The 14,025-nt window shown below is 45.6% G+C and overlaps 1 protein-coding gene across 1 annotated transcript in view; it reads left to right on the top strand.

The window, feature by feature from the left end:
- The first annotated feature begins 5,268 nt into the window (after window positions 1-5,268).
- LOC133379120 (zinc finger protein 883-like) overlaps window positions 5,269-14,025 on the top strand; it is a 35,591-nt gene continuing 26,834 nt past the window's right edge. The window contains exons 1-2 of the mRNA XM_061613724.1: window positions 5,269-5,445; window positions 10,383-10,428. Coding sequence (XP_061469708.1) covers window positions 5,269-5,445; window positions 10,383-10,428 — 223 coding nt within the window. The remainder of the gene's footprint in view (window positions 5,446-10,382; window positions 10,429-14,025) is intronic.

The raw sequence follows: 14,025 nt of genomic DNA, 5'->3' as shown, positions 1-14,025 counted from the left end.
AGAATAGGAAACTGGGGAGGGCTGGCAGAATGAAGGCATTGAAAGAAGAGCCTCTCTATTCAACTATCGCAGCTGAACCAAAGGACAAATGAGGACACAAGAAGAAGCGGCCCATTTAGCTCACTATTGTCTCCTTAGCTCTGTTCCGACTATGGGGCGCCTCCATCTCCAAGCTGAAGGCCACGAATTTCATCACCAGAACCACAGATGTTCCGAGGGATGCTTCGATCCGGCCCACCACAGCCAGCCCAGCCCAGGGGAGAGGCGGACGGGACGGGGCAGAGCTGCAGCCTCCGATCTGGAGGGTCTGCGGGGCGGGGGCGCTTCAGGGGGCTCCTCGCCCTCTCCCACCCTCCCCTCCGCCCCATTGCCTACCTTTGTCTCCAGGCTTCCCCCGCGCAACTCCACTCGCCAACATCGCCCGAAGAGGGGCTCCTCCGGCGCTTCCAGCCCGCAGTTCTCGCCGAGAGGCGGGGCAGGAAAGGGACGTCCCTTCTTTGCGCTCTTCCCTTCTCCTCCGTTGTCCTTTGTTAACCCTTTAAGAGCAAAGTGGCTGAAGTTCCTTGGTTGCTTCGCAGGGAGAGCGTGGGGAGGCGGGAAGCCCCTTTCTCGCCGGTGACCCTTCTCCATAGTAAAAACAAAATTTCCAGGCACCATTTTTAAAAAAGGCTTTGAGGGAACAGCTTAGGTTAGTCTAAACCCCGTTTCCTTTTACCTGTTAGATTTCTCTGTGCAGGGACTTTTTGTGCCGAGAGTCCCTGAATGGCAGCAGCAATGGACTGGGCCCCTAACTTGCAGCTGGTGCATCCCATTTTTAATTCCCCCCGACATCTGAACAAGAAAAAACTCTCCCTGCAAATAGGACACCAGGACAAGTGCCACCGTTTGATCTGCAGCATCTCTCCCTGGCGTACTAGATTTCTACTTGCGGGGGTATCAGCCCACTGCCCTCATCATTGAGATCTGTGTGCAGATCTTGCCTGGGCTGGGAGGGAGGGGGACTTTTCGGGGAGGGCACGGTGAGGCGGTGCTGGGGGCCTCCTCCCTCCCTCCCTCCCTCCCTCCCTCTGTAGCTCTTTTCAGCTATGCAGGGAGAAGTTTGCCCCCCTCCACTGGGACCCTCCAATGAGGGCCCCCCACTCCCTGTCTCCAGCCCCCAGGGACTGCAAGTGGGGTATCCTTTCCTGACCCCCCTGCTCTCCCTCGTGCCCCCAGGGGGATTCGGGGGGGATATTTCCTCATGCATGGAGCTCCACTCCCAGCAGTTTCAGGGAAGGGAGAGGGGGAGACTGGCCCTGATCCAGCCTGATGCAGCCACCCCAGAGCCAAGAGAAGCAGGTTCAGCTTCCAGCCCCCCGTGAAGTCCCCCCTCCACCCCAAACAGCAACAGCATGGAAGAATCACCTTTTGAGAGAATGGCAGAGCTGAAGAGGTAAGCCTAACATCGGGGGGGGGAGCCCCACAAGCACCCCCAGGGCAATAGGGCACCAATCCCTTACTCAGAGGGAGAGAGATTTCCATGGGCGGTTTCTCCCCATGCTCAAAATCTTGCTGGTTGCCACTTATGGGATCATGAATTAATGCCCCCCAATACAGCTGGAGTCACTTGCTAGAGCCATCTGGAGGGCCTGGCCCCACAGGCAATTGGATGCACACCTGGACTACCTCACAGGCTGTTGTAAGGACCACCAGGGACTGCCTGTGAAGTGCTTTGAACGTTCAAAAGTGCTCTCCATAGGGATGCTGAACCCCATTAGGACACCAGGAGGATTAAAAGCAGATCACGACCGAAATAAGCAACTGTATTAAAACAGCAAAGGAAGAAAAAATGGAATGGGGAGATAAGAACATCGGAAGGGGCTGCTGGTTGAGGCCAAAGGGGGCCCACCTAGTCAGAATCCTGCTCTCTTAGTGGCCAACCAGATGCCCCCAAGGGAAGCCCACAAGCAGGACCGGAGCCCAAAGAGCGCTCCCCCCCACCTGACTCGGTTTCCAGAAACTCCAACAGTGAGGCAGAGCAATGCTCTCAAGAGCCTTTTCCTCCACTGGTTTGTCTAATCCTATCTTCTCTTTTTGTAAACATATTCTATTGATTTTTCGGTGGTCTTTCTTTTTAAAGCCACCCAAGCTGGTGGCCAACACGGCTTCTTGTGGTAGGGGGTTCCATAGTCTAACCAGCTGCTCTGTGGAGAAGTCCTTCTCTCGGTCCACTTCCTCCACACCAGGCATAATTCTATAAACTTCTATGATGTTGCCTCTTATTGCGACCCTGAAGTTGGCTCCTAGTTCCCAGTTCCTTAGAATCATAGAATAGTAGAGTTGGAAGGGGCCTATAAGGCCATCGAGTCCAACCTCCTGCTCAATGCAGGAATCCAAATCAAAGCAGTCGATATAGGGCAGATCCCTGAACCTGAACTAACATTTGCAGGAAGGGATTCTGAGGAACTAAGACAAATAGTGGTAACGAGAGAGGAAGTTCTAAGCTTAATGGACAATATAAAAACTGACAAATCACCGGGCCCGGATGGCATCCACCCGAGAGTTCTCAAAGAACTCAAATGTGAAATTGCTGATCTGCTAACTAAAATATGTAACTTGTCCCTCGGGTCCTCCTCCGTGCCTGAGGACTGGAAAGTGGCAAATGTAACACCAATCTTCAAAAAGGGATCCAGAGGGGATCCTGGAAATTACAGGCCAGTTAGCTTAACATCTGTCCCTGGAAAACTGGTAGAAAGTATTATTAAAGCTAGATTAACCAAGCACATAGAAGAACAAGCCTTGCTGAAGCAGAGCCACCATGGCTTCTGCAAGGGAAAGTCCTGTCTCAGTAACCTATTAGAATTCTTTGAGAGTGTCAACAAGCATATAGATAGAGGTGATCCAGTGGACATAGTGTACTTAGACTTTCAAAAAGCGTTTGACAAGGTACCTCACCAAAGGCTTCTGAGGAAGCTTAGCAGTCATGGAATAAGAGGAGAGGTCCTCTTGTGGATAAGGAATTGGTTAAGAAGCAGAAAGCAGAGAGTAGGAATCAACGGACAGTTCTCCCAATGGAGGGCTGTAGAAAGTGGAGTCCCTCAAGGATCGGTATTGGGACCTGTACTTTTCAACTTGTTCATTAATGACCTAGAATTAGGAGTGAGCAGTGAAGTGGCCAAGTTTGCTGACGACACTAAATTGTTCAGGGTTGTTAAAACAAAAAGGGATTGCGAAGAGCTCCAAAAAGACCTCTCCAAACTGAGTGAATGGGCGGAAAAATGGCAAATGCAATTCAATATAAACAAGTGTAAAATTATGCATATTGGAGCAAAAAATCTGAATTTCACATATACGCTCATGGGGTCTAAACTGGCAGTGACTGACCAGGAGAGAGACCTCGGGGTTGTAGTGGACAGCACGATGAAAATGTCGACCCAGTGTGCGGCAGCTGTGAAAAAGGCAAATTCCATGCTAGCAATAATTAGGAAAGGTATTGAAAATAAAACAGCCGATATCATAATGCCGTTGTATAAATCTATGGTGCGGCCGCATTTGGAATACTGTGTACAGTTCTGGTCGCCTCATCTCAAAAAGGATATTATAGAGTTGGAAAAGGTTCAGAAGAGGGCAACCAGAATGATCAAGGGGATGGAGCGACTCCCTTACGAGGAAAGGTTGCAGCATTTGGGGCTTTTTAGTTTAGAGAAAAGGCGGGTCAGAGGAGACATGATAGAAGTGTATAAAATTATGCATGGCATTGAGAAAGTGGATAGAGAAAAGTTCTTCTCCCTCTCTCATAATACTAGAACTCGTGGACATTCAAAGAAGCTGAATGTTGGAAGATTCAGGACAGACAAAAGGAAGTACTTCTTTACTCAGCGCATAGTTAAACTATGGAATTTGCTCCCACAAGATGCAGTAATGGCCACCAGCTTGGATGGCTTTAAAAGAAGATTAGACAAATTCATGGAGGACGGGGCTATCAATGGCTACTAGCCATGATGGCTGTGCTGTGCCACCCTAGTCAGAGGCAGCATGCTTCTGAAAACCAGTTGCCGGAAGCCTCAGGAGGGGAGAGTGTTCTTGCACTCGGGTCCTGCTTGCGGGCTTCCCCCAGGCACCTGGTTGGCCACTGTGAGAACAGGGTGCTGGAGTAGATGGGCCACTGGCCTGATCCAGCAGGCTCTTCTTATGTTCTTATGTTCTTAGATGGCTGCCCAGCTTGCCTCTTCAAGGCCTCCAGTGTCGGAGAGCCCACTACCTCCCTAGATAATTGGTTCCATTGTCGTATGGCTCTAAAAGGAAGTTTTCCTGATGTCCAGTCGAAATCTGTCTTCCTGCAACTTGAGCCCATTATTCCGTGTCCTGCAATCTGGGACGACCGAGAAGAGATCCCGGCCGTCCTCTGTGTGGCAACCTTTCATGTACTTGAAGAGTGCTATCATATCTCCCCTCAGTCTTCTCTTCTCCAGGCTAAACATGCCCAGTTCTTTCAGTCTCTCCTCATAGGGCTTGGTTTCCAGTCCCCTGATCATCCTTGTTGCCCTCCTCTGAACCCATTCCAGTTTGTCTGCATCCTTCTTGAAGTGTGGAGACCAGAACTGGATGCAGTATTCAAGATGAGGCCTAACCAGTGCCAAATTGAGGGGAACTAGTACTTCACGCGATTTGGAAACTATACTTCTGTTAATGCAGCCTAATATAGCATTTGCCTTTTTTGCAGCCACATCACACTGTTGGCTCATATTCAGGTTGTGATCAATGACAATTCCAAGATCCTTCTCTCATGTCATATTGCTGAGCCAAGTATCCCCCATCTTATAGCTGTGCATTTGGTTTCTTTTTCCTAAGTGTAGAACTTTTCTTGAAAGTTCAAAACACTAAAAAAGAAGAAAAGTTGACAGCTACAGCAACTTCGAGCCAAAGTTAACATGTCTCTGAACCCCAAAATATATGTTGGGGTACCCTGTATGATATATCACTATGATTGGCGGGACTCTACCCGTCAAGAATAAGAATACATTTATGCAATCAAAATAAAGAGGCTTCTGATATTATTATAAATACATAATGATGTCATAAAATCATCAAAAATAATAAACGGGGGGGTGCGCACCCCAGAATCTGCTCTGGGCCAGGACAAATCATATGCCCCAGGAAAGGGGAAGGTGTCCTCTCTGAGATGGCACTGTTCTCTGTCTGGCCAAGAAATTCTATTTATGGTAGACTGACGTAAAGGAAACAGGGTTTAGATAACCTAAGTTGTTCCCTTGAAGCCCTTTTTTAAAAATGTGCCTGTCATTTTTCGTTTTAATATGGAGGACAACGGAGCGGAAGAGCGCGAAGGAGGGACTTCCCTTTCCTGCCCCGCCTCCGTGCGAGAAATGCAGGCTGGAAGCGCGGAGCCGTCTTTGTGCGCAGCGATGTTGGCGAGCGGGGCTGCAAGGGGGGAGCCTCGAGCCAAAGGTAGGCAATGGGGGTGGAGGGGAGGGTGGGAGAGGGAGAGGACCCCCTTAAGCGCCCCCCCCAGCAGACCCTCCAGATCGGAGGCTGCAGCTCTGCCCCGTCCCATCTGACTCCCCCCTGAGCTGTGTTGGGGCCGGATCGAAGCATCCCTCGAGCACATCACAACACTGACTTTTGTTCCTAATTCCCAGTTCCAGTTTTGCTTGAAAGTTCAAAACACTAAAAAGAAGAAAAGTTGACAGCTGCAGCAACTTGAACCCAAAGTTAACATGTCTCTGAACCCCAAAATATATGTTGGGGTACCCTGTATGATATATCACTGCGATTGGGGGACTCCCCCATCAAGAATAACAATACATGTATGCGATCAAAATCATCAGGCTTCTGATATTATTATAAATTCATCATGATATCATAAAACCAAAAACAAATAAGTAACTGATGGTGCCCACTTGAGAATCTGCTCTGGGCCAGGACAAATCATGCACCCCAGGAAAGGGGAGGGCGTCCTCTAGGAGATGCCAGTGCATCCCATCCACCCCAGAGGTTCTGCCGGCCACAGGGCACGGATGAGGGCATCTTTGCAAAACCAAAATAGACAAAAACACAAAGAAAACATAAGTAACTGGGAGTGCCCACCCAAAATCTCCCCTGGGCCAGGACAAATCATGCACCCCAGGAAAGGGGAGGGTGTCCTCTAGGAGATGCCAGTGCATACCATCCGACCCAGAGGTTCTGCCGGCCACAGGGCACGGATGAGGGCATCTTCGCAAAACCAAAATAGATAAAACCATGAAAGAAAAAATTGCTCTGGGCCAAGACAAATGATATACTCCAGGAAAGGGGAGGGTGTCCTCCACAAGATGCTAGTGCATCCCATCCAGCCCGGAGCGTCCGCTGGGTGCCAGGCACACATGAGGGCATCTATGCAAAACCAAAATAGAGAAAAACACGGTGAAAAAAATCAGTAACTGGGGGTGCTCATCCCAAAGTCTGCTCTGGACCAGGACAAATCATACATCCCAGGAAAGGGGAGGGTGTCCTCTCTAACATACCAGTGTATATATATAAAATAAGTAACTGGGGGTCCACAAGAAAAACCATTATAGGCAGGAAGAAGTGGCATTTCAGAGAGGACACTATCCACTTTGCTCAAGTGAATGATTTTTCATAGCCCACAGCAGATTTTCGAGTGGTTACCGCAAATTAAATATTTCCCCCTATTTATTCTTCATTATTTTAGCTGGGAAAGACGGGCATCTCATAGAACACACCCTCTCTTTTCCCGTGGTGTATGATTTGTTCTGGCCCAGAGAAGATTTTGGGGTGGGTACCCCGACTTACTTATTTACTTTGGGGTGCTTTTTGTCCATTTTGGTTTTGCGTACATGCCCTTATGCATGCCCTGCGCCTCACAGAAGCTCTGGGCCAGGTGGGATGCACTGGCATCTCATAAAGGACACCCTCCTCTTTCCTGGGGTGTATGATTTGTCCTGGCCCAGAGCAGATTGTTGGGTGGGCACCCCCAGTTACTTACTTTTTTCTGCCTCTTTTTGTGCCTTTTGGTTTTCCGTAGATGCCATTATTCGTGCCCTGCGTCAAGCAGAAGTTCTGGGTCAGGCAGGATGCACTGGTATGTTATAGAGGACACCCTCCCCTTTCCTGGGGTGTATGATTTGTCCTGGCCCAGAGCAGATTTTGGGGTGGGCACCCCTAGTTACTTATTTTTTCTGTCCCTTTTTGTCTATTTCTTTTTTACATTGATGCCTTTATCCATGCCCTGTGCCCAGCAGAAGCTCTGGGCCAGGCGGGGTGCACTGGCATCTCGTAGAGGACACCCTCCCCTTTCCTGGGGTGTATGATTTGTCCTGGCCCAGAGCAGATTTTCCTTATTTTTTTCAGCCTCTTTTTGTCCATTTTGGTTTTCTGTAGATGCTGTTATTCATCCCCTGTGCCCAAGAGGAGCTCTGGGCCAGGTGGGACAGACTGGTATGTTACAGAGGGCACCCTTCCCTATCCTGGGGTATATGGTTTGTCCTGGCCCTGAGGAGATTGTTGGGTGGGCACCCCCCATTAGCTATTTTTCTCTGTCTCTTTTTGTCCGTTTTGGTTGTACATAGATGCCATTATTTGTGCACTGCACCCAACAGAAGCTCTGGGCCAGGCAGGATGCACTGGTATGTTATAGAGGAGACCCTCCCCTTTCTTGGCGTTTATGATTTATCCTGGCCCAGAGCACAGTTTGGGGTGGGCACGCTCAGTTACTATTTTTTATGATTTTATGACATCATTATGCATTTATGATAATATCAGAAGCTTGATTATTTTGGTTGCATAAATTTACTGTTATTCTTGATGGGGGGAGCCCCCAATCACAGCGATATATCATACATATCATACATATCATTTTGGGGTTCAGAGACATGTTAACTTTGGCTTGAAGTTGCTGTAGCTGTCAACTTTTCTTCTTTTTTCGTGTTTTGAACTTTCAAGCAAATAAGGCACTGAGAACCAACTTCAACATCGTGGGAACATCTGTGTTTTTGATGACGAATTTTATGGCCTTAAGCTTTGAGATGTGGGCGCCTCATAGTTGGAACAGAGTTAGGTAGACAATTGTGAGCTAAATGGGCCGGTTCTTCATGTTTCCTCAGTGGCTTTTCATATCATTGATCATTTATTTATTTTATTTATTTAAACATTTTATATCCCACCCTTGTTTTTAGAATTCAGAGCGGCGAACAAATAAGACAATGTCTAATACAAATCAATATACAATTAAAAGATAAAATTAAGAAAATCAATTATACAATAGTTATAACAATTTAAATGTTAACTTTAAAAGCTTGAAGAAACAAAAATGTTTTTAACTGACGGCGAAAGACCGTGAGTGAGGAGGAACATCAGATCTCTGGTGGCAGGTTATTCCATAAGATGGGAGCTATGCTAGTATTGGAGCGGTGGATTATAAAGGTAGATGGAATGATAAGAGAATGTTCGAAGGGTTCTCTTGTCGGTCGTTGAGATTTAAATTCCAGAATACGGTTTGATAGATATATTGGTGCTAATCCATGTAGGGCCTTGAAAGCTAATACCAAAATTTTAAACTGGTGTCAAAATAAAATCGGTAGCCAATGAAGTTGATAAAGAAGAGGTGTAGTATGCATTTGTGGACCAGCTCTGGTCAGCATTCTGGCCGCCGCTCTCCGAACCAACTTAAGCGGGCGAAGCAATCTAGCAGATAGTCCTATATAAAGAGTGTTACAATAGTCCAATCTTGAGGTCACAAGAGCCTGTGTCACTTGCCTCAATATCATGGTATCCTTCTGGGCCGACTTGGTGAGAGGGGTATTGGCGGCACTGTTTTACAGTGGTTCCGATCCTATCTCCAGGATCGCTCTCAGAATAGCATTGGGGGACTGTCTTTCGGCCCCCTGGCAATTGTGCTGTGGGGTGTCACAGGGTACTATCTTGTCCCCCATGCTGTTTAACATCTATATGAAGCCCTTGGGAGCGGTCATCAGGAGATTTGGGGCGAGGTGTCACCAGTATGCTGATGAAACCCAGCTCTATTTCTCTGTAACATCTGAATCAGGAGAGGCCGTGCAAACCCTGGACCGGTGCTTGGACTCGGTGGTGGGCTGGATGAGGGCCAATAAACTGAGTCTGAATCCTAGCAAGATGGAGGCGCTGTGGGTTGGTGTTTCCTGAGTTCAGATAATTGGTCAGTTGCCTGCTTTGGATGGGGTCGTACTCCCTCTGAAAGAGCAGGTCCATAGCCTAGGGGTGCTCCTGGATCCATCTTTGTCGCTAGAGGCCCAGGTGACCTCAGTGGCTAGGAGTGCCTTTTACCAGCTTTGGCTGGTGAGACAGCTGCAGCTCTTTCTGGACCAGGATAGCCTGACCACTGTTGTCCTAGAACTGGTAACCTCCAGGCTGGATTACTGTATTGCGCTCTACGTGGGGCTGCCCTTGAGGTTGGTCTGGAAGGTGCAGCTGGTGCAAAATGTGGCGGCGAGACTGCTCACTGGGGCAAGGTATCGCCAACATGTCACCCTGCTGCTGAAAGAATTGCACTGGCTGCCCATTTGCTACTGGGCCAAGTTCAAGGTTCTAGTTTTGGTGTATAAAGCCCTATACAGGCAGCTCGGGACCAGGATACCTGAAAGACCGTCTTACCCCTTATATGCCCAGTCTATCAGTGCGCTCTGCAGGTGAGGGCCTCCTGCAGATACCATCTTATCAGGAGGTTTGTTCTGCACAATATAGGAAATGTACCTTTAGTGTAGTGGCACCTACCTTGTGGAATTCCCTCCCCTTAAATATTAGGCAGGCGCCATCTCTCATATTTTTGGTGCCTTTTGAAGACTTTCCTCTTTCAACAAACCTTTTAAATTGAGATCTATCCCAGTCTGCGTCTGTCTTAGAAATGCTTTTTTAATATATTTTTAACAATCTTTTTAACCCTTTTTAAAATATGTTTTAAAGCTGTTTTAAAAAAGTTTTTTACTTTGTTTTGTTTTAATGTATTTTAAGGTCTGTTTTTATGACATTTTAAAGTGTTTTTAGCATTTTTGTTTGGCGCCCTGGGCTCCTGCTGGAAGGTAGAGTGGGTATAAATCCAATAAAAATTAAATTAAATTAAATAAATTAAATAAATAGAGTGATAAAATACACCCGTCTCACACCCTTTCCGATGGGGAAACTAATCAGTTTCTCCATATTCTGTCCTTACAGTAGCCTCTTGTCCAGAGTATAGGTTGCAGATCAGGACAATCAGATGCTGTGGCTCCCCCATTTCTTTTAAAGCATTCCATAGTTTTTCATGATCTACACAGTCAAAGGCTTTGCTATAATCTATAAAGCACAGGGTGATTTCCTTCTGAAATTCCATCATCCAACTTATGTTTGTGATACGATTTGTGGTACCTCTTCAGTTTCTAAAACCAGCTTGGACGTCTGGCACTTCTCGCTCCATATATGGTGAGACCCTTTACTTTACTTGCATGGCATATTAAGACAATAGTTTGAAAATTACTGCATTCCCTGGGATCCCCTTTCTTTGGAGTTGGGATGTATATTGAATGCTTCCACTCTGTGGGTCATTATTTTCTTTTCCTTATTTGTTGACAAAGTTTATTTATTTATTTATTTATTTAAAATATTTCTATCCCAACCTTCTGCCCTATAAGGTCCCCTCTGGCTCTCCGCCTGACCCACCTTAATCTCTGGATGCTCAGCTTCAATTTAAAAGAAACATTCCATAGTTTTTCGTGATCTACACAATCAAAGACTTTCTTGTAATGTGATTTTCTTCTGAAATTCCTTGGTCCGTTTCATTATTGTTGTATTTTGCTGCTATTTTGATTATTTTTGTTTGATTCCATTGTATTATTGTATTTATATATCCTCTGATTGTTTTATTATTATGTACACCGCCCAGAGAGCCCTTGGGCTTAGGGCGGTATATAAATTAAATAAAATAAATAAATAAATAAATAAGTTTCTAGGTTGTCTGGTTCCCGAGATATACACCAAGACATCAGCTGCCACCCCAGCGACTGTTAAATCGGTTTAATGGATCTGTTATAGGAGCTCCTAGCAGAGCTTGGAAAAATTACTTTTTTAAAACTACAACTCCCATCAGCCCCAGCTAGCATGGCCAATAGTTCAAACAAATAACTTTCCCAAGCTCTGGCTCTAACGCCGCCCTTTCAGAATTGTAGCCAATATGTGAAGCCAGGGTCTACAGTGCCTCGTCTTCATTGCAATGCCAGGAAACGGTGGCTTGATTTATTTATTTGATTTATTTATTTTATTTTATTTATATACCGCCCGAAGGCTCTCTGGGCGGTGTACATAGAAGATAAAACAAACACAGTCTATAAATACAATAAATCAAAAACCAAAAGAAACACACAACAATAAAAGAACCAAACAGCATCCAGAATACAAAATAATAATGAAATACTGTTAAAATACCCTTTTAAATACATTTTAAAATGCCTGGGAGTATAAAAAGGTTTTCACCTGGCGCCGAAAAGATAGCAGCGTCGGCACCAGGCGCACCTCATCGGGGAGACCATTCCACAGTTCGGGAGCCACAACTGAAAAGGCCCTATTTCTAGTCACCACCCTCCGAGCTTCTCGACGGGATGGTACTCGGAGGAGGGCCTTAGATGTTGAGCGAAGTGTACGGGTAGGTTCATATTGGGAGAGGCGCTCCACCAGGTATTGCGGTCCCATGCCGTGTAAGGCTTTATAGGTCAAAACCAGCACCTTGAATTTAGCCCAGAAACAAATAGGAAGCCAGTGCAAATGGGCCAGAACAGGTGTTATATGAGCGGACCTTCTGGTCCGCGTCAACGATCTGGCCGCTGCATTCTGGACTAACTGTAGTTTCCGAACTGTCTTCAAGGGCAGCCCAACGTAGAGCGCATTGTAGTAGTCCAATCTAGAAGTTACCAGAGCATGAACGACTGAGGTGAGGTCGTCACTATCCAGATAGGGACGTAGCTGGGCTACCAGTCGAAGATGGTAGAAAGCGTTCCGTGCCACTGAGGCTACCTGAGCCTCAAGAGACAGGGAAGGATCGAAAAGAACCCCCAAGCTACGAACCTGTTCTTTCAAGGGTAGTGTAACCCCATCCAGAACAGGGTGAACATCCACCATCTGGGTAGAGAAGGCATTCACTAACAGCGTCTCGGTCTTATCTGGATTAAGCTTCAGTCTGTTAGCTCCCATCCAATCCATTATCATGGCCAGGCAATGGTTTAGTACGTTAACAGCCTCACCTGAGGAAGATGAAAAGGAGAAATAGAGTTGAGATCTTCAGTTTGAGTAAGTAAGAATATGGCTTAAATTTTTTCCCCTCTTGTTTGCAAGAGTCAGACCCTGGGCTGTTGGAGAGGGCAGTGCTTTGAAAACCTTGGCAATATGAAAGTATTTAATCCAATACTTGCTTTTCTGGGAGTAAAGCAATGCTAATCCCACATACCTGGAGTAAACCCCATTGAATTCAGTAGGACTTATTTTTGAGTAGACATGGTTAGAATTGTGTTGTAAATTAATGGGACTTTTGAGTAAACATAACAAAGAATTGTGTATGTGTTGTAAATCTTTCCCTCTCCCTCCAATCCTATTTTAAAGCAATTAGGCAGGGTTTACCTAGGTATCACATTTTTCATTATGTAGGAAACTAATACTGTTTTTTTTTTAAAAAAAATGTTATGTTATGTTAATGTTTATTTATACCCCGCCTTTTGGGCAAACGGCCCTCAAGGCAGCTTACAGAAAAAGTAAATACAAATTTATTTATTTATTTATTAAATTTCTCTACCGCCCCATAGCCGAAGCTCTCTGGGCGGTTCACAACAATAAATAAACATCAGTATACAATAAACCACAAAGAAACAAATTAAACATACTAAACTACAAAATACTAATATACTAAAATACTGAAGTGTGAAAATTGAATAAATAATAATAGTAATAGCAATAATAATAGGGAAGGAATGTCAGCGATGTGCTATGTAGCTTCCAAGCAAGGTGTTGTGAGGCTGCAGCACCCCTTTATAAATGAAGCATTTTAGTTAAGGTAGAATATATACTCAGGCAAGTGTAAATATATATTAGGCAGGTAGGCAAGATGGTGTTCATAACCAGTGATTCTGCAGTGCAGTCACACCACACAAGTGCAAAAACTAGATGCAAAATACAGCTTTCTGTGCATGTAACTTTTAATCTATTTTAACCTTTTACTTGATCTTAATTTTATTTTTTTATTAACAGTAAGTCGCTTTGAGTGCGCATATGTGTGTAGAAACACAGCTAACAAATTCAATAAATAAATATTTTCTTTTTTGAAAGTTAAGCATCTAGTCCTTAAGATAGGCACAAATATGTTCAGGTGACTCCTGAGAGCAGCAGCAGCAGCTCAAAGTGCCTCAGAAAGCTTGTAAGTAACATGTGCAGAGGACAGGAGGTGGAGGAACCCAGTCATTTTTGTCTGCTAGCATAGGCCGAATAAATTCGGCAAACAATAGGGGTGTGTGCCTGTGGCTGCACAATCCAGCTGCTGTTGGTACAAAATGTTTACCATTTATAAAAATATATCAACAAGGCAATAGATCAATACATCAATAAAGCAATACATTGTACAAAAAATTAAATTAAATAGCAAATGACATTAATTAAGAAAAAAATATCCAGGAAAGGCATCCCATCTCGCCTGAACTTACAGCCATATCAAGGGGCGGTACACCAGTCCGAAATGGCGACGGCCTGTGGCTTAACACTGGGGGTCTCTGTCTGCATGCCCTGGCTCAGGACGCCGCCACCGCCAAAGGTAAAGTGAAAACAGGGCGGTGACAACCGGCAAGCTGACCAAATGCTCTGCGATGACCAACTGGTTTGACAATAAACTATTATATGGGGTGTATATTTAGAAGTGTGTGTGTGTGTGTGTGTGTGTGTATGGAGTCTTCCCAACAACCCTGTGAGGTAGGGTTGGTGATTGGAAACCAAGGCAGCTCATAATAAGAAATAAATCCCTTTAAAAACCAATAGCCATGAAACAAC

This window comes from Rhineura floridana, chromosome 3, assembly GCF_030035675.1.
Source record: "Rhineura floridana isolate rRhiFlo1 chromosome 3, rRhiFlo1.hap2, whole genome shotgun sequence".
NCBI lineage: Eukaryota > Metazoa > Chordata > Lepidosauria > Squamata > Rhineuridae > Rhineura > Rhineura floridana.
This window is presented reverse-complemented; position numbering and strand designations above follow the sequence as displayed.